This window comes from Eupeodes corollae, chromosome 1, assembly GCF_945859685.1.
Source record: "Eupeodes corollae chromosome 1, idEupCoro1.1, whole genome shotgun sequence".
In the NCBI taxonomy this organism is placed as follows: domain Eukaryota; kingdom Metazoa; phylum Arthropoda; class Insecta; order Diptera; family Syrphidae; genus Eupeodes; species Eupeodes corollae.
The window spans coordinates 98,856,712-98,884,440 of record NC_079147.1 but is presented as its reverse complement, the minus strand read 5'-3'; the positions used below and the strand labels follow the sequence as shown (position 1 = coordinate 98,884,440).

At 36.8% G+C, this 27,729-nt stretch overlaps 2 protein-coding genes across 2 annotated transcripts; both read right to left on the bottom strand.

Moving 5' to 3' along the window:
- Positions 1-8,358: 8,358 nt before the first annotated feature.
- Positions 8,359-9,714, bottom strand: LOC129941966 (uncharacterized protein K02A2.6-like). Its single transcript, XM_056050756.1, has one exon. The coding sequence runs from the start codon at positions 9,712-9,714 to the stop codon at positions 8,359-8,361; it is 1,356 nt and encodes a 451-aa protein (XP_055906731.1).
- A 1,564-nt stretch (positions 9,715-11,278) lies between these two features.
- On the bottom strand, positions 11,279-12,134 carry LOC129941769 (uncharacterized). Its single transcript, XM_056050495.1, has 2 exons — positions 11,564-12,134; positions 11,279-11,478 (listed from the first exon to the last, which is right to left on the bottom strand). The coding sequence occupies exons 1-2, from the start codon at positions 12,099-12,101 to the stop codon at positions 11,471-11,473; spliced, it is 546 nt and encodes a 181-aa protein (XP_055906470.1). The 5' UTR covers positions 12,102-12,134; the 3' UTR covers positions 11,279-11,470.
- Positions 12,135-27,729: the final 15,595 nt, after the last annotated feature.

Below are 27,729 nucleotides of genomic sequence, written 5' to 3'. Positions count from 1 at the left end.
CTTAGTGTAAATTTTTCATGATGATGTCTAAGCTTGTCCCACGCAGCTTTTGCTGTGTCAGCCTTACTGATATGGTGAAGTTGTATGTCCTCAACAGACAAGCCGATGAGTACTTTCGCATCGCTGTACTTTTTGTCCATTCTGCTGTTGGTGGTTCAGGTTTTCGATTAAGAACCACTTCCCTTCCCTTCTCAACAAAAAGTTCTGGCTTGTACTTCCAAATGTGGTAGTTACTTTGACCCAATTTTGTTATTAAAGTCCTTAGAGAATCGGCCATTTTCGTTTGTATCTGTTACGTTGTTCCTTCTAGAAATCTAGGCCCATAACCTGTTGGCTAAGTTAGAATTATAAAGTTCCTTTATTAGTAAAACAACGTCTTCTAGGTGACAATATTTTATTAAGACAGAAAAACTGAAAAAGACAATTTTCTGAATTTTAATAAACTGATAAAGTGGTTTTATTTAAATATTTGCTATAGAGTGATAATGACAAAGTGTTGTCACTTATCGTAAGTAATAATTAAGCCAGATTTATGTACTAATCGAGGAATTTTAAGGAACGCAAATTAAAAGCGGTCCAACGGGTAGTTTTGAACGTTGTGATGTTTCATGCGTAATGACATCAATATGGCTTTTTGTCGAACACATTTCGATGAAATTTCATATACCCTTTATTTAAATTTGCTTAAACGTTTACATGAACTACTCGTATCAAAGTTGAAGCCTCAATTTTGTATTCCGTAAGTAGGTGAGTCATGTAAACCATATTTCCTTCTGCCCAGCTCAGAGCGCATCACATATACATTACAGCAAGTTTTAATTTCAAATTACCAGCTTGACACTATACACTATGGAGCGAGTATAAATGCGAGTTGCGAGTCCTTGTCAGTTTTATTTGATATTCGATAATTATCCGAACAATTTAACCTCTCATGGGATTGTTTTATAATAATTTCCATGCGAATTAACGATGTTACTTCCGTTCGGTACAAATGTACTTTAACATCACTATACCGACTACCCCCGCATATCCTTCCAATATTCGCATTCCAAATCCTCACATGTATACATAAAGCCAGTGTAGGTGGAGTATAATGCTTTCGAATAAAAACATATGTCCTTTTGCACGAACTTATAGTCTTCTGCCTACACACGAGACAGACGACACAACACGCTACGACAAAAGCCAACAACGCCCAACTCCCACCCCACCCCTAATTCCAAACGCCCAACGCCAGGACCAATCTATACCAGCTTTTCCAAAGTGATGCTCATTATCGAAAGGACATGGTTAGTGGCTGATAATAACGGAATTTATAGCGTCTGGTTCAGGCATTTGCGAGGGTAATTTATGTCAGAGTTTGACCCACTGAATTATGGCGGTTTAACTGATGCTCTCTCTATTGGGGCTTTTATATGTTTGCTTTTGCTTTATGTGATTTTTTCTCCAAATATAACTTAAATATAATAAAAGCGTCAAATTGTAAATACACACAACGCTGAACGCTTGCAATGTGTCAAAAGGGGAGCAACCAATAAATTTATGATTTCACATGCAATTAAATTAAATAAATTAATTATCAGTGGCCGTTGATGGTTACATACGCGCGGTCAAATGCGTGTTCAGGTAATAAATTGTTTTTGGCAATTTTTGAGTTAAACCTCCTTCCCACCACCGAACGAGCGATGCGTCGTTGTCGGGCGCGTGCCGGGGGCGTGGTGGCGGTGGTGGTCCACTCGCCTTCTTGTGTGTGAAATTATTTTATTAAAACATTGCCATCAAGTATTGTAAATTAATTTTATTAAATGTAAAATAAATTTTTGAACAATAAAAAACAACAAAATGTTGGAATGGTAAAGTTACTCTCTATATTTTCAAGTGTGGTTTGGATGTAATTATAATGAATTGAATCCATTGCTAAAGGGATATTCGCTGCAGGAACTGCAAATTTGAAAATCCAGTTTTGCGGTTTAGCTTTAAATAATTTATTTGCATTTCTACATTATTAAAGAGATTCAGGTATTTTTTAAAATTTCTTTATTTATATTAAAAATATTGTTTTTCCAATATAAACGAAAAATGCAGTTACTGGGTACTACGAGTATTATTGGTATTTTTTCTGTGAAATTAATAACCACTCAGAAGTCAGGAATTAAATTATATATACCTTTAGGTCAAAGGGTATAAAGACACTGTACAATGAAACCACATAATAACTCGAAATGCATTAATGTTTTGCAAAATCTATTCCCAAGAATTTTTCATGACGTGTTAAAAATTGCAAATGGTGTAAAAATTAAATCAATCTTTTTGCTACCCAACCAACTTCTCTCTCCAACTCTATTGCTGCGTCCTGTGGGTGTGGATTCGAAGACTTTCGGGCAAAAAATTGGGCATTGGTTTTCATGCGTTTAACGTGACCCAGCCATATAAGTCGTTGGAATTTTACCCTTTTGGCTAAGTCTACGTCGCTTTACACCCTAAACAGCTTGGTTTTCCAACTTCTCCCCCACTCCCCTTCTATGCATATGGGTCCGTAGATCACACGAAGAATTTTTTTCTCGTAAGGACCTAGGGTACTTTCACCCGCTTTTGTCTTAATCCATATTTGTGACCCGGACAGCAGAAGGGGGATGATGAGAGTCTTATATAGCGACTCTTTGGTCCCTCGAGAGGGCTTTGCTACTCAATTGCTTTGTTTTATCTCACTCCTGGTGTTGTTTTCTGCCTAGGTAGGCGAAGTCCTTGACTACCTCAAAGATACGTCTGTCGATGATGACGTTTTGACCAAGGCGTCGGTGTTGCATGTCCTTTCTTGACGACAGCATGTACTTTGTTTTGCCCTCATTAACCGGTAAACACATTTATGCCACCTCTGCCTTAATACTCACAAAAGCCCCATTGACATCACGCTGAGTTCTTCCGATTATGTCAATGTCATCAGCATATGCTAGCAATAGGACAGACTTTTGAAAGATAGTGCCTCTAGTGTTGACGTGTGAGCTCTGCACTATTCTTTCAAGCACGATGTTAAAAAAATCGCATGACAGCGCATCACCTAGTCTAAAACCTTTTTTACATCGAAAGGTTCTGTTAAGTTGGTTCCAACCTTTATGGAGCAGCGTGAATTCTGCACGAACGGACGAGTTTGGCAGGGATGCCAAAACTAGAAATGGCTCTTTACAGCTCGTCTCTGTAGATGGTGTCATATGAGGCCTTGAAATCGATGAAAAGATGGTGAGTGTCGATTTGGTGCTTCGGTTTTTTTCCAGGATGTGTCGTAATGTGAATATTTGATCGACTGTGGACTTTCCTGGTCTAAAACCACACTGATAACGGCCAATCGGGTTGATGTTGATAGTCTTTAGACGTTCACATATTACGGCAGAGAAAATTTTATAGGCGATGTTAAGTAGACTGATTCCTCTAGAGTTGGTGCAGTTAAGAGGGTCTCCTTTTTTCAGGATCGGGCAAACAATACTGAGGTTCCATTCATCAGACATGCTTTCTTCCGACCATATATTACAGATAAGTTAGTGCATGCTCCTAACCAACTTATCTTCAGCTGCTTTAAAGAGCTTGGCATTTAAGCCATCCGCTCCAGCGGCTTGATATGGCAATCTTTACTCCGTCTAAGTCGGGAAGACGGGATTGTAGGCTTTCTTCGTCTTTGTTATTCGTTGTCGCCGTTATACAGTCTGCAGAAGTGGTCCATCCATACCCTCAGCATTGACTGCTGTTCCACTATGATATTTCCACTTTCGTCTTTGCAGCCTTCGGTTCTAGCTCTATGTACCTGTGAATTTCGTTTCACCTGTTCATAAAACTTTCGAAATTCATTCATGCTTTTAAACCTCTCAACATCTTCGACCGCACTCGTCTCATGCCCTCTCTTTTTCCTTCTGAGAAGTTGGCGTTCTTCTCGCCTCTTCTGCTCATAGAGCTCATGAGGAGCTCTCGTCCTTTTATGCAGCGCTGCTTTGCGTGCCTGTTGTTTAGATGCTTTTGCCTGCCGACATTCCTTATCAAACCAGGAGTTCCTTGTTGGTGGCTGCTTGAAACCCAGCACGTCAGAAGCGGCTTCTCTGATTGCATCTTGACAATGTTGCCACTGGTTCGCGATAAATTGTGTTGGCGGCAGAGAACTTCGAGAGAGGTTACTTGTAACTCGGTCGGAGTAGGATATGGCGATCTCCTGCGATTTTAGCCGTTCGACGTTGTTTCTTCTTCCAGTATCTTCCTGTTTGGCCTTGGGTCTGGAAAACCGAAGTGCTATCTTGACTACAACGAGGTAGTCTTTCGAGTTGCTGTTAGCTCCTAGGACACTGCGGTGGTATCTGTTTAATAGCAGTCTAGGGTCTCTGCTTATTCTTCGGCTGCACGTGATCTACTAAGGGACCTAATATTCTACGTGCATATCCGAAGTTCGTTGTCGTTTAGTCGCTTGAGCAGGTTGTCAACAGTAAATCAGTCCGTGCCTGAGGCTTGTTGGTGCTTCACAACTGGGTTATCTTAATGTGTTCAGGAAGTCACCCTTCAACCTGAAATACCAGGTTCTTGATTTCACTGCACGGAGGAGAGCCGGCATAACCGATCTTTACAGGCTTGGGATTCGAATATGTCATAGAAGCCTTATAAGGTGTTCTCCTAAGAACCCCAAACACAGAGGAAGAGTAATACAAAATATGAAAAGCTAAAAACACTATCGTATGCAAAACAATGTATTGGATTATAAGTTAAAGACATTAATAAAAATGACAAAGAGTGTTGGAGATTAAACAGAGCCCTGGGGTTCAACAGCTTCCAGACTTGATCCCATCCTTCTTCTATTGAACGATCCGAAAGGGATTTACTAATCTAATGAAGGAGAGATTCATGAAAACTGTTGGCATGCATTTTCGATAAGAGAGCCTGGTGCCAAACCCTTTCGAATAGTTTTGACAACTTACTTTCTCCAAAACGATTTTAAGATTTGCTACACTGTTCGATGAGATAGACCATGATATTACTAGTTGACCTATTTCTGCGATATTTCTTGAGCTGATAATTAATCAGCCTTTTGTCATGGTTTCATGACCTTAGAAAGAAGGGACGTAAGTGCAATAGGTCAGAGTAGGACCGATGAAAAAACTTACGCAGTGGTTTTGCCAACGTTGAAGAACACCTCTTCAAAATAATAGCTCCAATACCATCCGGACCAGCGGATTGATGTGTGTTAAGATCTCTAAGAACTCTTTCCACTGTAAGTGTACTAAAAAATATTGGTCTCATAGAATTAATAGAAAGACTTACTCGCTCAAGTACAGGCGGATTCACTCACTGGCAGCTTTGAATTGGCGGCGAACTGCTTTGAAATGTACTTTTCCTAATTCTTTTCGTCGTAAGAATGAAGTTTAGGTGCCACAAGAAAGGGTTTGAACCCAAAAATTTATAAGTAATTTGCCTGTGGCACATTTTAATTTCGGTAATAAGCCGCCTACAATGGTGAATTCTACTGGCCACTTTGGGACTGAGAGTTAAACACAGTTTGAATTTCTTTTTTCGAACATTTTACACAACACTGCAACACGGAAAGAAGTGTAGGGCATTTATGACAATGCTAGAAGCCCTGGAGAACCATACTAAAAAAGTATATGTGATACTCCTATATTGTCTTGCAACATCTTCTATAAGAATGGGATTATGTACTATGCTCTATGATACCACAATCTTAGCTTGTAACACATGGGCGCATAGTACGTTTGTCGAGACAGCATTGCCTTCAGCCCCATACTGTACCGAAGATGTCACAATGCTACTAGTTTTTCCCGCGACAATTTATGGCGTGATAATCGATACATGGGTATAACTACTGTATCAATATATTTCTACCATAAAACGGAACATAAGGGGAATAACAATAATGTGCCTATAGACTTGTACATGTCGCCAGTCAATACAAGAATCCTAAAGTAATTGAGAGAGGCACATTACCACTACAAAAATTCACTGTTTGGTGGGCTCCTTGGTCCGAAGTTGTGGACCTTACTCCTTCCAAAAAGACAATGGAACAACTGTCACCGTGAATTCGGAGCGTTATGCCGTTTTTGCCTGTTATTAAGACATACGTTTTGGAGAATATGTCCTTTTAACTGCCACATGTCGCAAAATTCGAGGAATATGGCTTTATTGCAAGAGACATTTCCAGGTCGCGTAATTTCTCGTCGTGTTCGTAGCGATATCAACTCGAAACCAAGATCATGCGATTTGACTTTTTTGTGGGGTTACGCATTTATGCAGATAAACCTTCAACTCTTAAGCAGTTAAGAACCAACATTCGTCACGTTATGGCTGAGATACCACCCAATATGTGTCAAAAAGTGGTCGAAAATTACCTCAGAATCGGTGTATTCGGGCGGTGGTCATTTAAATGATGTAGTGTCAACGTTAAAACTTTATAAAACAAAATAAATATCATGAACAAAAACTATTTTGTATGTGTTTCATTTACGTTTACTTTTCAAATCTTAAAATGGCTATCGTCCAGTTAATAAAGGTTTTCACCTCAAAAAAAATCCAACAGTTTTGGAACTTGGCACACTTACTAAGGGATGTCTGGTGATGACTCATAAAATGTCCCCAAGATTCCGACGTGAGCATGGAGTTTGTTTCAGTTTTTCACGTTCATCTCGAAAACTATTTGTCGTATCAAAAAATTGTGTGCCACAAAACTGAAGATCATACATTTTTATAAAAAACAGCTTGTACGTATTTTTTCGTATCTCTTATAGCTTATAGAATAACTAAACGGTTTTTTCGGTTTTTCGGGTTTATCTTGAAAACTATCAAAAATGTATCAAAAAAATCTTTTACAAAATTAAAGGTTATTAAATTTCCTAAACAAATATGATATTAATTTGTTTGTACTTGTTTAAGTTTGTAAATTAACTCTATCGGCATTTTAGAAAAACATATTATGATTTTCTTAAATACGTTTAGACCAAGAGCATGACAATAGGTCATAGCATTATATCAGCTGTGCGTCCCAGATCATTCATGTCTCCAATACTAAGCAACCTTGCTTTTTAATATATAGAAAATTTGGTTCTAAGAAGTTGGCAGATATTATATCAAGCTTAGGGTTTTGTTCTTTATACTATAGAGCTCAGTTGTTGGAAATATCAGCAATTTGCCACACGCGATACAGATTCCAGTGGTTCATTTAACCAATTTGTGTTTGATAATGCGGACTTTAATGTCAGAACCATTGATGGACTAAATACATTTCATTCCTTGGGTCAGGAATAAGATGCAACGTTGCATGGGGAAAGAAACCAATACGCGAATGCAAAAGCTGAAAAAAACTACCCTGTTCTAAATCAATTGGAGAACTTGGAGTACTTCCTTTGGAAACATTCAGAAAATGGCGAATTAAAAATTTTAGATTTTGAGTATGTGAATGCGTGTTCGGAAGGAATGTTACAGCCAAAACCATATGACACTCTTTGCCGCAGTTTCACCTGAGTCCCATCTATTAAAATGAGTAGTCACATTGGATATCCTATATTGTTTCAATATGTTTGCTGATGAGTGGAAGTGGCCTGCAAGAGTTAATAAGTACTATATACGCCCGGTTTCTGTTAAAAAGATGCTGCAAAGAAACGCTTTCGCTAGAGCAGTTCTACAGTTCTAATACAGACATCTTTAAAATAAATTGGGTTGCGCAACAGTCCGTTTGAGAACTAGGGCCTAGTGACTGAAAACTCTCAACCATTCCTGTGTAAGAGTACTGTTGTCAGGCAGGGAAGGAACCTACAGTTTTAAGCCGAATCCGAACGGCTAATTTGAGAAAGCACTTTTCATGACAAGAATTACTCTTGGAGAATTTCTCAATTCCTCGCAACAGGCAGTACCTGTGAAAAAACTTTATGTGGCATAGGCGGGGATTGAACTCAAGACCTCTCACATGACAGTCTATCGCACTTTTTTTTTAATTCATTTTTATTAATTCAATCTTAAACCTTTCTTAAAGCTAGACAAAAATTCATAAAACAAGCCTAATTATCCATGTTTTATTATTTCTTTAGTTCTCTTTTATTAAACAGTAGGATTACTTATCTAGCTTAAGTTATCTATCAGACTGCCATGTCATCGACGTGCTCATCCTCTTTTTTCTTCATGTGGTGAATATGAATATGACACATATAACTTGAACTTAAATAGATAAAAAAGGTATTGCCAGATGACAGGACAGACTGTACAATGAGTCTTACATTCTAATGTACAATATTAATCTTACATGCTTCTTTTTTTTTTTTTGTTTTAAGATGACGCAAAAATAATATATAAGAATTTTAAGTTACTTTTAATTAAAAACAATTAATAGCCATAACGCTCCGGTGCTCTTACAACTCTTCCTGATCTTGTTACAATATTGCTTGGCCGATCGGTTACGTCTATTCCGACATCGACAACATTTTCACTGGAGGGACCTCCTTGCATGTCTTTATTTTCGGAAGAACCCATTTCAATAGTTTCATTACAGTGATCATTGCCGTTGCCGGTATAGATATCATCATTTAATAAGTTTGAAGGCGCTCTATTAAGTGAACATCTAATATGGCGTCTATTTCTTCTAAACTTATTATCTTCACTATCATTAACTATATATGACCTATCATTTACTTTTTTAGAAATAGTTCCATACAACCAATCTTTTTCATCTTTTTTAAACATAATTTTATCATTCTCATTCAAATTGGATAGGGGTTTTGAATTTCTATTGTAATACTCAGCTTGTAGATCCTTTTTTCTTTCTATGCGCTCCGAAACATCTTTCGAGTTTATATTATGTGGTTTTAAGTTGTTTGTAGTTGTAGGAATTTTGGTTTTTATTTCTCTGCCCATGAAAAGTTGTGCAGGTGACAGCAACATATTTGCCAACGGCGTAGCATTATATTCTAGTATTCGATACAGAAAATCTTTTTCCATACCGTCCTCGAAGCATTTTTTTAAAATTCGTTTAGCAATCGCCACTCCTTTCTCTGCTAAGCCATTGCTCTGAGGATAACGTGGACTAGAAAACACAAGTCTAACATTGAATTCTTCCGCAAAATCCCTGAACTTACGGCTGTTAAACGGATTGTTATCCGATCGGATTTCAAGTGGAACCCCAAACTTCGCAAATAATTGAGATTTTATTCTATTTATAATGTGATCAATTGATTTATCTTGAAGCTTTTCAACGCACAACCAATTAGAGTACGCATCGAATACGCACAAATATGATCTCCCTCCATGCTCGAATATATCCATTGAGATTTTTTCCCAAGCAAACTCTGGTGAATCATGCTGTTTAAGTGGCTCTTTTGGATTATTATACCTGAATTTTTCACAAATTCGACACCTTTGAATATTTTCTTCAATGTCTTTCGACATGCCTGGCCAGTAGAACAGTCTTCGCGCACGCATTCGTGTTTTTTCTATGCCTAAATGAGACTCATGCAACATCTTAATGACCTGATCTCTAAGCCTGAACGGCACAACCAATTTATCCCCAAAGAATAAAAGTCCATCATTAACACTTAACTCAAATTTTATCTTGTGAAATTTCTTACAATCTAAGCTAAGTTTTTTGAAATCTGGCCACTCATTTGCTTGATATTCAAGGATCTTACTAAGGCATCGATCTTCCCTGGTAGCTACCTGATACTTGAGTTTGTTTTTGTCAGACATACATACTTCACTAACAATGCTATGTACAACATAATTTAATTTAACTTGCTCTGCCTCTGCTGCTTTTAAATACGCTCGTGAAAGGCAATCTGCCAGCATTAATTGAGTTCCTGGAACATATTTTATTTTAAGACCTGGATATTTTAACAAAACATTTTAAACATGCATTGTAATCTAACTGTAACTTTATCTAGTTGCCTCTTCACAAGAGTCTCAAGTGGTTTATGATCCGAATGAACCTCAACCTCACGGCCATAAACATAAAAATGAAACTTCTCACAAGCTACAACAATGGCCAGGAGTTCTTTTTCAATTTGGGCCCATTTTTGCTCACTTGTCGACAAACTTCGTGATGCAAAAGCTATTGGCTGCCCACTCTGTAACAAAACACACCCTACCCCATCTTTGGAAGCATCAGCTCGAATGACGAGAGGTTCTTTTGGATCAAACATACGCAAAACTGGTGCCTGGGTAAATCTATTTTTTAAATTATTAAACTCATTTTGATGTTCTTCGGTCCATTGCCATTTTGAACCTAATTTGGTAAGATCTCTTAATTTGGATGTTACGATTGAAAGATTGGGTATGTATTTGGCAAGATATTTACAAACTCCTAATAATCTCATAACGCCTTTTTTATCTTCAGGTATTGGTAGTTCTCTCATGGCCACTAAATACTTATCGTTTGGCTTTATACTGCCTTTAGATATAGACTGACCCATAAATTTAACTTCAATCTGCCTATACTGTATTTTATTTATGTTAAATTTAACATTATTTGCCCTTGCCCTTTCAATAACCTTATTTAGTGTTTGATCATGTTCGACATAATTTCTACCAGAAATAAACAAATCATCAAAGTAAACTTCAACTCCAGGAATATCACCAAATAACTGCACCATTTTTTTCATAAACAATTCAGGAGCACTGCTTATCCCGAATGGTAATCTGTGCCACCTATAACGACCAAAAGGTGTTATAAACGTAGTCAAATTGGAACTCTCATCGTCCAATTCCAGCTGCCAGAATCCATTTTTTAAATCCATAACAGTAAACACTGATTTATCTGACAGTCGACTAGTAATAGACTCTGCAGTTGGAATTGAAAAATGTGGACGGCGAATGCATGCATTCAATGGCCGGGGATCTAAGCACAAACGTAGAGAGCCATCTGACTTCTCCACAATTTTCAGGTTGTTTACCCAATCGGTTGGGTATTCCACTTGACTAATTACTAAATCTAACTGAGTCTTAAGTCGATCATGAAGACTGAAAGGTATTTTTTTCTTATAGTTGACTACCGGTTCCGATCCTTCCTTTAACTGAATACAACATTTGCCTGGAATACATCCAAGACCCTCAAAAATATCACTGAAACTATTAATAAAACAATCCTTAGAGGAGGGTAGCTCAACAGCTTGGCTACTCTGTACTGTTTGAATTCTTTGAATTAAATTCAATGCTTCGCATTCAGCACGACCCAGAATGGGCTGAAATTTGCTGCCAACTACTTCAAAATCTATAGGTCTAATACATCTAGTAACATTTTCTACGCAAGGCAAAGTTATCTTTCCAAGAGAGTTGATTTTATTATCATTATAAGCAAACAATTTCGTATTTGAGTTTTCAATTAAATTCAGGTAATTCATTTCTTCAATGTATTTAATTGGCAAGCAACTGACATCAGCACCCGTATCCAATTTGAAATTGACTTTAACATTGTTAAATAACATTTCTTCATACCAACCGATCGGCCTTATACGTCTACAGTTATAAATTTGAACAAAAGGAGAATTTTTAGTTAATTTTAAACTTCTAGCACAAATATTTTTTTTTTAATTTAGTTTACCTGCGTCATCATAATATTGCCTATTAATATTTACTGAATGTATGCCCCGTTGTTGATCTGCTGCACGTTGTTGATCTACTGACTGAGTTGATTTTACTGCTGCACCTGTTTGTTCTCTTTCCTCTCCTCCAACTGCTTGTACATAATTGCTACTATTTGATCTTCTGCCACTATATTTTTTCCTGCACATAACTGCAAAGTGCCCAGGCTTGTGACATATTCTGCATGTTCTCCCTTCCACTACTGCTGGACAGAATTTACCATGTTGTAGTGATGACGTCATCCCACATCGCTCACATGTTTGAGTGTTCCTCTGTCGATTTACATACGGCTGCTTAGTTTTATTTACTGTAAAACTTTTTATGGCTTCAACTTTAATGACGTCTTCCTCGGTGTTGAGTATTTTTTTATTTGTTTCGGATAACTCAGCAATTTTACACTTTTCTATTATTTGCTCGAGTGTATCTTGACTTGACTCCAAGAGCTTCGACCGCAATTTTTTATTTTCTAATCCAAGAATAATTTTATCTTTTATCATTCGGTCAATATACGATTGATTACAACCTTCAGCTGATCACGTGAATTCGCAAAATTTAGCTTGATTTCGTACTTCTGTTTCAAATTCCACGAATGATTGATCCTGTTTCTGAGTTATCGAGCCAAATTTGAAGGTCTCCATCACTGTGTTACGCCTTTGAATGCAATAATTTTCAAAGCGCGTCATCACTATTGCTAATGTTCTTTGCTCTTCAGGGAGTCCAAGTGCATTAAATATTTCAATACCTCTTTCTCCTATATGGTGAAGAAAAAGGGCTATTTTTAAAAGTTCTCCTTCTCCATTTTTATTTGCCGCAGTCAGAAATACTTCAAATTTTTGTTTCCACATAGGCCAGTTTTTGGCTGGCTCATCAAAATTCATTTCACTGGGGCCTCGAATAGATTGTTCGGCCATTTTATCTTTTTAATTAAATATTTTTTTTTTTTCTTCTTTTTTTTTTCAAAGTTAGTTTTAACAGAATGTTTAATACTTCAAATTTCTTGGTGGGTATTTAAGCATCTGACACCATGTTTTATTATTTCTTTAGTTCTCTTTTATTAAACAGTAGGTTTACTTATCTAGCTTAAGTTATCTATCAGACTGCCATGTCATCGACGTGCTCATCCTCTTTTTTCTTCATGTGGTGAATATGAATATGACACATATAACTTGAACTTAAATAGATAAAAAAGGTATTGCCAGATGACAGGACAGACTGTACAATGAGTCTTACATTCTAATGTACAATATTAATCTTACAATCCATAACTTACAACAAGCTTAATGGTCCCATACGGACACTCTAAGTTAAACAATAATACTTAATACTAATGCCTTTCGGCCCTATGATGTATTTTACTTTAATTTGAATTTTATTTATTTTGTATTTATTAGTAAAATTTTGAAAAAAAAATATTTTTGTTATGATTTTTTTTTTTATTTTTTTTTTCTGTTTCGTATTTTTCTATTTCTTTTTGTGCCACTATGCCTATTCTACTTAAAACTAAACCCTAAAACTATAACACAAGTATGTAAGCCGGCCTAGGCTTGAAACAACATTCGGACTATCCAATATCAAGTGCCGATTGAAGCCACCAAAACTGGTTCTCCTGCTTCACCCTATCAGTTCGGCCCCGTTCGGACACAGCCCTACTGAACCGAAGGAGCTCTGCTCCGCCTTGTGCCATTACGTCCTGATTGTACAGGAGTTGCCTATCCACGGTTCTTCGTCTGACGTGGTAGATAAGCGGAATTGCCAATCTATCCTGTATCAGATTGCATCTGTCTAAAAAGAGGAATGCCTCTGGTGGAATAAAGCCGCTCAAGCGTCGTTCGGATAGAAAGCCCCGAAAATTAAATTGTTGGTCGAAGACATAGCTCTTGCAATGTGACCTCGGACGAGTCGCTCGAACACCCGAAACTTCTCCATCTGGGAAGGGGCAACGTTGAACCACACAGGACAACCATACACGATCATTGGCCGTATGAGGGCCATGTAGCAAATTACCTTCACTCTGGGGTCAAGCCGACTGCTAAAAAACAGCCGTTTCGTCAGAGCGAAGGCTCCTCTGGTATTATTCAGAGCAGCATTTATATGTCTGTCGAAAAATAAATACTGATCTAACCAGATACCGAGGTACTTCACTACGCTTTTGCTTGCTAATGGCTGCCCGTGAAGATCAACGATAGCCTTCTTGTGCCAATTCTTGCACGTATCCCTCGTGGCCCCAGCCAACGGAGTCCGGAACAGAATTGTCTCCGACTTCTGGACATTTATTTTCAGTTTCCAGTCTAAATCCTCGAAATCACGCTGCAAGAGATTTCTAATAACCTCAACATTTCGGGCCGTTCTGTACGTAATTAGATCGTCGGCGTACACAATTGCCTTTGTAAGACTACCTATCAGATCGTTGGTGTAAATGCTGAAGAGAATCGGTGAATTCACCGCTCCGTGTTGAAGACCATTTTTAATTGAGAATGTTGTGGTAGAAGTGTCACTGCCCCTTTGGCCAACAAACTTTCTACCGTTAAGCTTATCATAAAGTATATACAACAATGGCTTGCTTATGCCAAGCCTGCTCAGTTTTAGATAAAGACCCCTTAACCATACGGTGTCAAAGGCGTATCAAAGGCCTTTTCCAAATCAACCAGAACAGCACCTGTGGATTGTTGTTTTGATTTATTCCATTAGATATCAGAAACGAGTTTAGACGCAGCATGAATTGTGCCATGACCCGCCTTGAACCCGAACTGTTTATCCGGAATTATTTTATTGTTCGCAGCCCATTTAATTAGAGCCCCATTTATGATGTTTTCGAAAACTTTGCTGATGCTCGGAAGAAGACTTATCGACCGAAGATTTGACGGGTTGGAGTTGTCCTTTCCCTTTTTCGGGAGAGGATGAACCACAGCGGTCTTCCAATGCACTGGATAATATGCATTATTCAGTGCATTATTGTAGAGTGTGGTGTAAATGTCAATTGCTTCCGTCGGTAAATGTTTTAGCACAACGTTGGATATACCATCGATACCTGCTGACTTTTTGTTTTTTATTGAGTTGAAGATTAGCTGAAGTTCAACCTTCGTCACTAACAAGGGACTTGGTCCCGTTTGCTCGGCGATTATGGCATTTGCCAAGGAATCGTCATTGAACCGCATGAAACCGCGGTTCTCAGATCGCCATTGTGTCATATCATTTCGAAGGTAAAAGTGATTAAGTAGGGCTCTGTTTTCCAGGTCGTGTCTGGGGCGAATGCTAACATGCACCTTGTACACTTGCTGGAAAGCAGCTCCCACCGCCTCCACTTTTTTCCTTGGATTTTCAATTATGTAAAAGTCATCGTCAAAGATGGCTTCCTCTGGATCTATTTGCGCTGTCACGAATACGTCTCTGTTCTCTTCAGTTCTTTGGAGTTTAAGACACGGAAGGTCATTATCGTTTATTTTCCTGAATGTCTCGTTGATTTTGGGGAACATACTAGGGTCACTGGAATTAACTGACCGGATCTAGCGGTCCAAGTTCTTGTTAATTGATAACCTTTAGTTCTCCTTATACAACAGATTGACATTTTTTAGTGACGACTTCAATGTCCTAACCTTCAAGTCGTGTTTATCTGTAGGTCGTCTGTACAAGTTTTTGACTCTTGTCAGTAAGCCACTCTTTTGTCTAAGTAGTGCGTCAATTGTCGCGTTTCTGTAAGCGTCCATTTGGTCCCGTTATTTGTACTTTGGAAATGTCCGTTCCATCGTTCGTTTTATTTTTTCGTCTATCTGTTGTAAATGTTGGTCAATTTCTGTATGTGTCAGGTTTCTGTTGTTTGGTGGGGCTGAAGTCCATTGCACTAACCATCATGCCACGGGTACAACGGCAGACTACAGACATCTTTACCTAATATTATAATGGAACAAGTTGACATAAGCAAAAATGAAATTAAAAAAATGCAAAGTCTCACGAAAAAATTGTTCATGGGTCCCCTTTGTTATGTGCACTAAAAAAAACCTTCATTTGATCCAATAGCTAGAAACTTGGTGTGCCAAATTGAACTGTTGGATTTTTTTTTAGGGGTGAACGTAATTTTGTTCGTTCAAAGTCAGGATATCAAAACCAAATCCTAAAATAAATTTCCGCTCCAACGAAAACTGACTGATTTTGTTCTTCGAAAAATTAGCCGTAAGAATATCAGCATTTTTTGACTTATTTTAGCTCGAAAGGAAATCACTAATTGTTTTGAATCAAAATAAGAACTGAGAACTTTAAGCTTCTTTCCACGAAATCCCAAAATGATCCACCGGACTTAAATTTAAAAGTAAATAGTTTTTGTTAGCTCTTAACGTATATTGACTACGGAAAATTCCTGAAACACATCCACTCATTTGCTATTTAAAAAAAAACGAAAAAATTAAATAAATAAAAACGGAATATTAAAAACACTATTTATTCATCCTTTTCAAAATATATATTTAAAAAAACCCACACAAGCGCTAAATAGTTCAACCATCTATCTCAAAAATATAAAAACAAAAATGGAACATTTACTTTGGTCATTTTTCGGTCATATGCATAAAACAAAATAAATGGCTTCTTATCTGTAACTGTAAATCAACAAACCATTTGCAAAATGAAGCACCGAACCATGGAATACATTTTTATATATTTATAAGATGAGACCAACAAAATAAAATAAAATACAAAATAAATAAAAACAAAATAAAAACTGACAGAACCCAGCAAATAAATGGGGTCAATTTGCGTATACACCAATGTTTCTCATCTCATTCTTTCATTGTGTATTTTTAGCTTTCTCTCTCTCTTACTCTTTGAGTCCTTTCTAGAAAACATTTAACCAGAGTAAAAACAAAAATCCTTCTCTGCCACGCGCCCATTTAAACTCCTACGGGTTTGTGTATTTGGTTATGACTCTTTCTTTTTTTAAAGATGCCAATCCAGACAAATAGGCAGACAAACAGACAGACAGACAGAACAGACATGCACAGGCACACTGAACAGAGGTAAGGCGAAGAAAAAAATACCCCCCCGTGTAGTGCCCAAACCCTCAGAATATCACACTTCTTTTGTCGGGCGCAGCGCCATCACCATCACCATCACGCTTACCAGAGCTCACATCAAAGAAGGAAAAATTATGAAGTTTGTATCGTTTCAGGACCTGGGCCATACCCAAGCCATATATAATTTTCAGCGTGATATCCATAGAGGTTATATTAAATCCATAAATAAAGCTGAAAATATATAAAAACTTACACATTCCTGTCCTGCTTCCTCTTTCCACCACTTTTTTTTCTCAGCAACAATCAAAACCTACTCCTCATTTCCACACACACACCGTGCGCCACTGGAAGCCCCGCGCTGTGCTGGCTGGCTAGAGCAAGTCCGAAGAATCCGTTGGCATGTATCTCCCTGGTTGTTGGTTTTTAGTGAGTCCATTTTGTTGTTTTTTATGTCCTGTCCTGGTTTGATGCTGGCTTCGTGAAAAACAAAAAAGGAACCCATCTTATTCCGAAGTCTCTCTATGATAGGGTTGCCAAGTACGTTTTATTTAAAGTTTTCACCATAAATACACACTTTTGTGAGAAAGAAAAGGGAATATAGGAACCTTATGCGTCTTCTCAACCCACGTTTAGAACTTCCTTCCACTTAATTTTATGTGCATCAGTATGTTAAAATCCTTAAAATGTACTCCCTTGAATAATTAAACAATGGCAACACTTTTGTTGCACTATTCTATCTCACATACAAGAATATTAGTTTAGTTTTTGGAAGCTGATACCAACACTTGTCACAAACGGGGTCTACATGAAGGAAGGACGAAAAAAGAAGAACGTTTTTATTTTGGTTTATTGGTTCAAACGTTTGTTGTGTCCACCGTCATTGTCGAGAACGTCGCTCGTCGTTGTTGGAGACTACTACGACAACGACAAGGACGAGGACGAGCGACGCAAGCCGGATGGAGAACGTGTTGTCTTTAGGAATTTATTTTGTCATTGAGCCAACAAAGCTATGAGGCAAGTTTTTGCCTAAAGAATTTTCCTTTTAATTTTTGTTGGTCCTCTTGAAAATTCTACGACGACGAGCGAGAACCAAAGAGCAACATATAACATAGTTAAGAGGGATGATTTTTCATTTGACCATTCCGCTGTCAGTTATCCCAGATGGCAGATGGGCAAAAAGTTCGCCCTTCTATTGTTCTTTGTGGCATTGCAAGATGGGCTTCCTATAGTTGTATTTAATGTGTGGTATGTACAGATATAGGAACAAATAATTTAATAATTTATTTAAAGTACTTAACTAATCGATTAATTTGGTTATGTTGATGTCCTTGTTGTTTTTGGACAGGACATGTAACTATTTTTAAAAAAAATTGTTAATTATTAGAAGTCAATTTCAAGTACAAAATTTGTGTAACTACGGAAGTTTAACAATTATTTTATTTGGGAATACATACTTACTTTTTTTATTGTTTTGACGTTTTGTCAATATTTGGACTTTAGTGTTTCAATATTTCATTCTATTTTAAAATATTTATAATAACACTTTTTAAATGAAAAAATAGAATAGCCACGTTAGTGATATAAAACAGGGGTTGTTTCATTATAGTAAAAATACAAATACACGTTACTAAAATATATTTCTTTTCTATGTTTTTCATGCATTTCAAGCTTTAAATGTTAAGAAGCAGAGAATTTATCATTTTTGCAGAACTTACAATAAACTGACGTTTGGAAGCGATTAGGATTTCATTATTACAAGTTCATGGGTTATAAGTATATTAGAGAACAAATTTACTTAACGATATTTCAAAAACTTTAAAAAAGTCATTAGCCAGAAATTGAGAAACAGTTTGCGAAATTTTACCAGAATTTCACAACCATAGGTAAGGAGAAGAAGAAACAATATTTTAAACAAAAAGATTCCTTACTATCATTGGAATAATATTGTTGGACAGGCCAAATCTTTCGAAAGAAATTTTAATATTTTGCAACCGTTCTATTCACATGAAGAGCCTAAGAATGATTCCACTTAAATATTACACCTTTATTTTTGACGGACTTTACATACGAAATAGGACATTGTTGGAGCTGCGAACGAGAACGTCAATTAGATTTTTTTTCAAAAATATACCTGTTTGGTATCACGTTACAATATAGTGTTTCAAATTTAATTCACGTCTCTAGCGTTTTTGGTTCATGAGATATTTGGGGTTAACCAAAATGTTCACCTTTTTTTTAAACTGCCAGGTAAAAATAACCACAAACAAACACAATTTTCTTGAGAGGCATTGCTGCATCTTTCTGCATTATTATCTGTGTAACACAATTTATTTGAAGTCGATATCTCTTCTGGTTCTTGAGCTATGGACGAAGAAAAGAGCGTGAACGTACGGACGTACGAACGTACGTACACACGCACGCACAGACATATTTCTAAAAATCTATTATTTCGATTTTAGCGTCGAGAAATTTAAAAATTTTCAATTTGACAAATCGGACCTATTACAATAACTTTCTATGGGAAGTAAAAAAAAATAATAGCTTGTTAACGCATCAAGTGTGAATTCGACAGTTTTGAGATGATTTTGAAATAAAAAATATATCAATTTTTAAATGATTTGAAACACAAAATAGTAGTTAGGAAACTTTGTTTGAACCTTTAATTGCAATAACTGGAAAACCATTGCGGTAATTTAGAGCATCTAAAATCAGCATTAAGGATTACAGAGAGTCGAGTTGGGAAAGAAAACTCAGTTTAAAATACAGCCGTCAAATCTCCTGGAGAAGAGGACACGATGCAAGGAAATGTGTGATGTCGTCATGTGTTTTGTCTTGGTTGTTTTGACCCAGACACAAAACAAAATATATTAAGTTTGTTGATTTGCCGCTGAAGGGTAGATGGATTGTCAGCCAGTAAAACTAAATTGTGAGCGTAAAGTAAAATTTTGATTTGTATACCCTCAAAGAGTATTCCACCCGGAAGTACATCAGAAATGTCATCAATAAACAAGGCGAATAATATCAGGCTTAATATACACCCTTGGGGGACACCTAATGTTGTTTGAAACCATTCAGAGAATTTAGTTCCGTCCCACAGTGATGCAGTAGGTGAGGTAAGATAGTGGAAATAAAACATTAAGAATTTGCGTGAAATTCCTAAGGGTGACAATTTGTACATCAAGGCTTTTCTATTTACCTTGTTAAAAGCTGCTTTAAAATCCACAAAACAGGCATATATGTACATATGTTATTTGTTTTTCTGCTCAATCGATCTCCTGGCAATACTCGTCAGATAGAATTTATGGTCTTGAGTGGAGAAACCCTATCGAAATGTGGCCTGGAACTGGTGAGTCGGTTGTTGTTCTCAATCCATTCCGTCAACCTTTCATAAAGAATTAAAGTAAGAATCTTTCTTAGCGAGTTGAGAATCGAGATTCGTCTATAGTGCTCTGGCTAATTGGTATCTCCTTTTTTGAAGATTGCGAATATAACATCTTTGTTGAAATTGTTAGGAACAAAAGAATTTTCATAAAAATTTGTTGAAATATACCAGTATATGATTTTTAAACTGTTCTGTACTATTCTTGTAGAATTCAATCGGAATGCCATCTTTGCCAGGAGCCTTATATTTTTCATTTTACTAAGAGTAGTTTCAAAAAACTGACGGGTTGTGAGTATATCACATAATATATATTTATTAATCGATATTTTCAAAAAGTTTACAAAAGTCATTAGCCAGACATTGTGAAGTATTTTGCGAAACATAACTTATAGATAACTGCAACCAGTTAATTCGTTGAAGTAAAAATAATAAAGGGCCTAAATTTAAATTTACCAGTTAGTTGTTTCACTGCAGATGACGAAAAGTTCAATCGATATAAGACTTTTGGCAAATAATATTGTGGTTTACCATTACAAATCCTTTCAAGAAACCAAAACGTACTGAGAAAGAAATTTTGTGTTACTCAATATCTTTTCTTATTTAATCCGAAGAACATCATTGTATTTTTTTTTTATTTCGAAGACCTGAATATTTGGGTTTTAGTAATTCTTAGCGATTTTTTATTTACAAAATAGTAAAAAAGATATTGCAATTGTAAAATTGTATGCACATGGTTTTTAGAAAAGAAAAATGCATGTTAATTTGATCAAAAACCCCACTTTTAATTTTCTCAAAATTTTACCGAATGTTGAAAACAATAGTTTTTATAAAATAAAATTAATTTGAAGCCAATATTTTAAATGTTTGAAAAGAAATTTTAGTCCAAAATCATTTTTTACGAACTTTTAGTAATTTTTTGTTAAGTTTTTATTTTTGATATTAAAAATATTTGGGTCAACTATAAATTTTAAGTTAGTAAGTTTTTATTTTTTTGAAGAAAACAGTCAATTAGATTTTTCTCAGAATTTAATTGAATGTTAAAAACAATATTTTTTATAAAATAAAACTAATTGGAAGCGAATATATTTGAAAAGATATTTGAGCCGAGAATAAATTTGTTAGTAATGTTTTTTTTAGGTTTTTGTTGTGTATAAGAAAAACTGTCAATTCTTTTTCCTCAAAATTTTACCCATTATTGAAAACCTCAAAAAAACCGTTACTTGCATTTTTCCAAAACAAAAATATTCTAGTTTAGTATTACGTTACAATTTATAATTTTAAATTTATTTCAAGTCTCTAGCGTTATTGAGAAATATTACGGTCAGTCCATAATTTTTTTTGCAAAATTTGCAAAATATTTTTGAACTCTACCCAAATAGTGGCATTTTGACATTTTTCAGATTAAAAATGCTTCACCACGACTAAAAGCTGTGACTGCTAAATTTTCACCACGTTTAGAGTGAATTTAAACAAAGATAAAAAAGCAGACAATATCTTATTGGAAAATCCTGTAAGTATTTTATCACTATATTATTATTTGCTGAAAATTTTAAATTTATGAGCCCATTTTTGTCAGATTTTTGTTTCAGTGTATGATTAAAGGAGGTGTACCACTTTTTTTGGTATTTAAAAAAATGATTAAAGGAGGTGTACCACTTTTTTTGGTATTTAAAAAAAAGCGTTCGACATATGCCATCAAGTACATACAATTAACATTATTATTTTAAAGGGGTTTTCAATTGGCGCTAGTAGATTTTGGCGCTACGTCGCAGCCATTTTGTTTTGGTGACATCTGTCAAATATTTTGTTTATTATTCAGTTTCTTATGCCAAATTATTATGTTATGGCATGTTACGCGATTGAACAGCGAGTCCAAATGACAAAACTTTGTTATCAAAATAAAAGCTCCGCACATTGGGCCCATTTTACAGTAGACGTGGTGGCCCTTCACAGTTGACTCTATGGCCAAATTTGAGACGACCGGTTCAGTAAGCACTCAGGAACGGAAGATCGGCCGAGAACATCACCGCGGTTCATAAAAGTGGCTGTATTTTCCTCGACGTAAATAAGAACTCGACCTTTCGCACCCTTAGAATTTCACTTTGCGACTTGGGCCTACAGACGTACAAGATCCAACTGACCCAGGAGCTCAAACTTCATGACCAAAAACAACGCCATGCCGCCGTTTGTTCGCTGACTGGGCTTCGAATCGTTTGGAATAGGTCCCCAAATTTTTGCCGAAAAATCATTTTTTATTGACGAGGTGCATTTTTGGATGAATGTTAAAATTGCTGTATATGGTAAGACATCAACCCACGCAAGTTTCACCAGGTGATATTGCATCCTCAAAAAGTTAGTGTTTGGACGTAGACGACATGTGGTTAAAGCAGGACGGCGTTAAATGACACACAGCAAACGCCACGATTGAAACATTGAATGAATATGTGAATTGGGCACCAAGTTCATGCGATTTGACCCCGATAGGTTTTTTCCTGTGGGGTTTCTTGAAGTAACAGGTCTATGCAAATAAACCACAATCAGCCGATGCACTAAAGGTGAACATAACGCATGCCATCGCTCAAATTCAGCTATATCTATGCGGAAGAGTCATTGAAAATTGGACCACTCGGATCCCTGCCACCGTAAGAAGACGAGGCGGGCATTTGAATGATGTCATATTCCACACTCAATGGAATGCGTATTTTAAATAAAAAAATTATTTATACCTCACCCACAGCTTGTTTTATACCATTTCAACATAGACCCGCCCTTATTGAAAAACCCTTTATCACGAAACAGTTGAGACAGATTGCTTGACATTAGATGGTTTCCATAATGAGCCATAATGAGACATATTTGCTTTAACTCATCCTTAAGCTCTTTAATTGTTGCTGGATTATCAACTTGCACCTTTCCATTCAAATAAACCTAAACAAAAGAATTCTAAAGGTGTTCAATCACATGATTTTGTCAGCCAATTGTCATCGCCACCACTTGAGATAACACGGCCATTGAATTTGTTGACACCACATATTGTACACATTCATATCTTTCAATTCAGGCAGTAAAAGTTCGTTATCATCTCACGATAGCGAACATCATTCACAGTAACTGCCCGCCACTCCATAAACCGCACTTTGGCATTCTTTGTTAATGCATTGGATTTTCAACAATCACTCACTTATTTGAGATTGTGCCTTATCACTGAAGCTGATTTTCTTCGAAAATTGATGATCCACTGTTTCCATTTCTTGCCACTATTGACAATGAGTGGAGGTGGACGGCTCTTCATCAAACTTTCGGTTAGGTTAAGTTAGGTTATAGTGGCTGTCCAAGATGGAAACGGACATATTTAGGCCAGTTTAATGGCCCATTGTGATAATACATGAATCTTGAGGCTTCCTTCTAAGCTCAATGAAACCAGCTTGAGTCCCTTACGAAACGTGTGAGGCTGATGATACCGATATGATTTAGATCGTTAAAGACGAATTCTTATAGGTAATTCTTGCGTTGTCGAGCTAGAGCAGGGCATCTGCAGAGAATATGAAGAACCGTTTCTTCCTCTTCTTCGTCCATACAGCTTCTGCAAAAGTCATTTGAGAATACGCCTAGTCTCGTGGCGTGCTTTCCTATTAGACAGTGTCCGGTTATGACACCTATTATCGAGCTTATATGCGATCTGCTTGGAGAGAGCAAGCACCTTGACGTTTTAAATCCAGTGTTGGCCAGATGTTTTTTGTGGCTTGACACGTGGTGATGTTGTTCCACCTGGTGCCTGCCCTCCTTACAGCGTCTTGCATTAGCAGCAGTTTACAAGTAGCGATTGGTATGCCAGTACTTGCCAAACGTGGTAGGATGGGCTGTACTGTAACGTTCCTGGCGAGTTCATCTGTCTTACCTGGAATGCCTCTATGGCCCGGCACTCAGCAAAGGTGAATATTAAACTGTTGTGCCATCTCCATTAGAGATGATCGACAGTTATGGACTGTTTGTAGAGACAGAGTCCAGAGATTTGATAGCGGCCTGGCTGTCAGAGAAAATACGGATATCAGATGTTGATATTACGTTTTCTTTGAGCCAAGACAAGACTTCTTTAATCGCCAAAAGTTCCGCCTGGAACACGCTACAATGATTGGGAAGACGGAAGGAGAGACTTAGTTTCAGTCGTTCAGATTACACACCTCCACCAACCCCTTCTTTGGTTTTTGACCCATCTGTGTAAAAATGAATTGACTAATCCTCCAAGAATGTCCTATCCTCCCAAAAAGATCTGGTAGGTATAGAAATCTGGAAGTTTCTGTCGAATTGTAGGTGGGGGATGGTATAGTCTGTGTGCTTTGGAATTGATTCTTAGTACCTTTGAATTACGGAGCGGCCAATGTTGTTGTAAGTCCACTGCGACGAAGCATTGAGGCGAATAGCAGAGCATGCAGCTATTTGTTTGCTAAATATGTCAAGATGTGCAAGGTAGAGCAAGGTGTCCAGTTTAAAACGTTAAAATCGGTCTGGTTACCGATGTGTATAGCCAATGCGTGATTCTGGGTTGTAAACCGCATTAATCACCAATAGCTTTTTTGCAAGAAAAGAGAGCTACAGTAGCTTTTTTGACTCTTTCCTGTACGTTGCGTTTCCAATTTAGTTTTTTGTCTAAGACAAGACCTAGGTATTTAGCCTCGTCTGAGAATTTTAATTGGGTTCCTTTAATGTAAGGAGGGTTGACAAATGAAATTTTGTATCTCCTCGAAAACAAGACTAAATCGGTTTAGTGTGGGTTAACACCCAGTCCACACCGATCAGCCCAAAGTATTAGTCTGTCCATGGCATTTTGTAAGAGTTCTTTTAGGATGTTAAGATGCTTTCCTGAAACTACTATAGCAACGTCACTCCGAAACCCTCCGCATCCAGACCAGTTAGGATTTCATTCACCACTTATTTCCAGACGAGAAGGGATAGAACACCACCTTGCGGCGTCCCTCTACTACCGAATCGTCTACTAGAAGTGTTGCCCAGTTTTGAGTTAATTATTCTGCTTGTAAGCATTAAATGAACGAAGCGAACTCTCTACATTTAGAGATTTCAGTGCAGATGTGATTGCAGATATGTCCACGTTGTTAAAGGCACCTTCGATGTCAAGGAAAGCAACCATAGTGAACTCTTTATGATGGAGAGAATATTCGATGGTGCGTACTAAAGTGTGTAACGCTGTTTCCACCGATTTACCTTTACAGTAGGCATGTTGAGACGAAGACAGAAGTCTTGTATCAATACTTGCCCTTAAATGGATATCAATCAATCTCTCTAAGGTCTTAAGAATGAATGATGATAGACTTATAGGTCTTTAGGATTGACTTGGGAGGATTTACTTGCTTTGGACCAGGTAAAGACAGCTGGTAAAAATTGACTCAAGGATTGGTGCAATTATATCTGAAGTCTTTTGTAATTCGGGTGGTATTATTCCATCTGGTCGTGCAGATTTAAATGGTTTGAAGCTGTTGAGAGCCCATTGTAGCTTATCCTTTGTGATCAGACCTTGTGGATATGTTGTACCTACCTGACCTTGAACATATATAACTGTTGCAAGTTTCGGTAAGAGAACTACCAGGAAAGTGAGTGTCCAATAGTAAGTTCAGCGATTCATTACTTCAATTTGTACAGGAGCCGTCTTTATTTTTCATTCGGGAACAACAGCAATATTTTCTGCAGTACGACTTTTACGAACAAGTATTAAAGTGTTTCACATCTCCTACAGACCCAGTTTGCACAAGTTCTTAAACTATTTTTTTTTTAAGAGGTAGTACCCGTGGCTTGATGGTTAGTGCACTAGACTATCATGCCAGAGGTATGGGTTTCGATCCCTGCCTACACGATCTAAAGTTTTTTTTGCACGGGTACTTCCTCTTGCGAGGAATTGACAAATTCTTCAAAAGTAATTATTGTCATGAAAAAGTGCCGGTCGAACTTGGCTTTACTAATTTAATTTTTTTTGGAAAATTTTCTGTAACCAATGTTAATGAGAGTTATTAATTTTGTTCGTTTGTGCCTGATTAAAAACTGTAATTTATTTTCCTCTCATTATTTTTTTATAGGTACAAATGTTTCTGTTTTAAAAAAACTCAACAAATTCAACTTTGCATCATAAACAAGTATTGATTATTTAAAAATAGATAAAAAAATATCAAACCCCACAAAAGTCCTTGAAGCACGTTTAAATAAACTAATAACTAATTGACCTCATCCAATCTCTAAGTTTTATTTTTTTTATTGAAAACCCAGTTTAAACAATAAAAACATTCCCACATAAAGAAAAACAAATAATAAGCACTTTTTTATTCATATCATCTGCACCATTCATTCACAATAGCGAAAAAAACACATATTTTATTAAATTATTACACATCATCCACAAAGTCAAATAAGCAAACAAAAGCAAATTCTGCACAACGCACTCACGAACATACATTGAATAAAATATATCCTGAATATCCTTCGAGTGTATCCTTGATGCCCGCAGGTAAACACAATTCCTATTACATTTTACCTTAGCTTTTATTTGAAATATAAAATAAAGTATGTATACAAAAGAAAATATTATTTGTTTGTTCTCCTTTTTTCCCACTCATATCGTCATCTTCATCGACACATCGAATAAACAACCATTCACATTATATTATATTCATTGTCCTTTCTGGCTCAAATCAATGCCGAAGTCAAATAAGGAGGTAAATTGCTAAATCAGCAAACAAAAATGAAAATAACAAAGCGATTATCCGGCTATTCAGTGAGTCTATTAAAATAAGAAACAGAAGAAGACAAAAAGAAAACAGGACGAATTGAGTCCTTTTTGCGTTTTAGTTGACGCTACAAACATAAGAATGTAAGGATAAGGAAAAACCAAAGACATTCTTTTGCCAAAAATACTCTATCATTTCATCTTTTGGTGTCATCAACAGCCCATCGTCTTGTTTTGTCCTGGTAATCGGCCAAGTTTTGCACTGGTGGTGGTGTGGCTAAAAGAAAAAAGAAGCCTCCTACCACCAAAGACCAGAATCACGAGAATCAAGCATTGAACATCCAACATTTAACAAGCCAGCAGGCAGCAGCCAGAATCTACCCAGGACCAGGAGCAGGACCAGCCATCAGCATGCTTCCCTCCACATCCACTTTATCTACATTATCATATTATTTGGAATTATTTTTGCAAATTCACAATTTAACTGCGAATCATGAAGCAACCAAATTGAATATTAGAAACGTATATTTTGATGGTTCAGAGGGGACGAACTGTCGCCCGATGGACATTTGAGATCCCATTTAGGTATATGAGATGATATTTTTGGGCTTGGGACGCGACGACTTCATGGTACATATTATATTGTCCTTGGGATCGGGTGGGCTCGTTCGAAAAGAAGGAATTATGCTCGCACTTGTATAAGGAAATAAGTTTTGTGTAATCCGGGTTTATGACGCCATCCACCACCACCGATTAAGGGTAGTTTTGTTATTCTGATTCATAATTTTAATTCATTCAATATGTTGCCTCTGTTTATATTGCTAAACTATATTTTATTAAATGGGAGGAGTGGATATCTGTTGTCAATAATAATTGGCCATTTACTGATTCCCATTTGCCAAAGTGGGTGGTGATTGGGAGGCGCTTGTTTTTCAAATACATACATTAACTTAACCAAAGATTGCGGGCGGATGATATCTAAATGATTGAGGATTTAATTGGGTTAGAAA

Coding starts and splice junctions, on each gene's coding strand:
- LOC129941769 (XM_056050495.1), bottom strand. CDS start 12,101: ATGATAAAAGATAAAATTATTCTTGGATTAGAAAATAAAAAATTGCGG.
- LOC129941966 (XM_056050756.1), bottom strand. CDS start 9,714: ATGTCTGACAAAAACAAACTCAAGTATCAGGTAGCTACCAGGGAAGAT.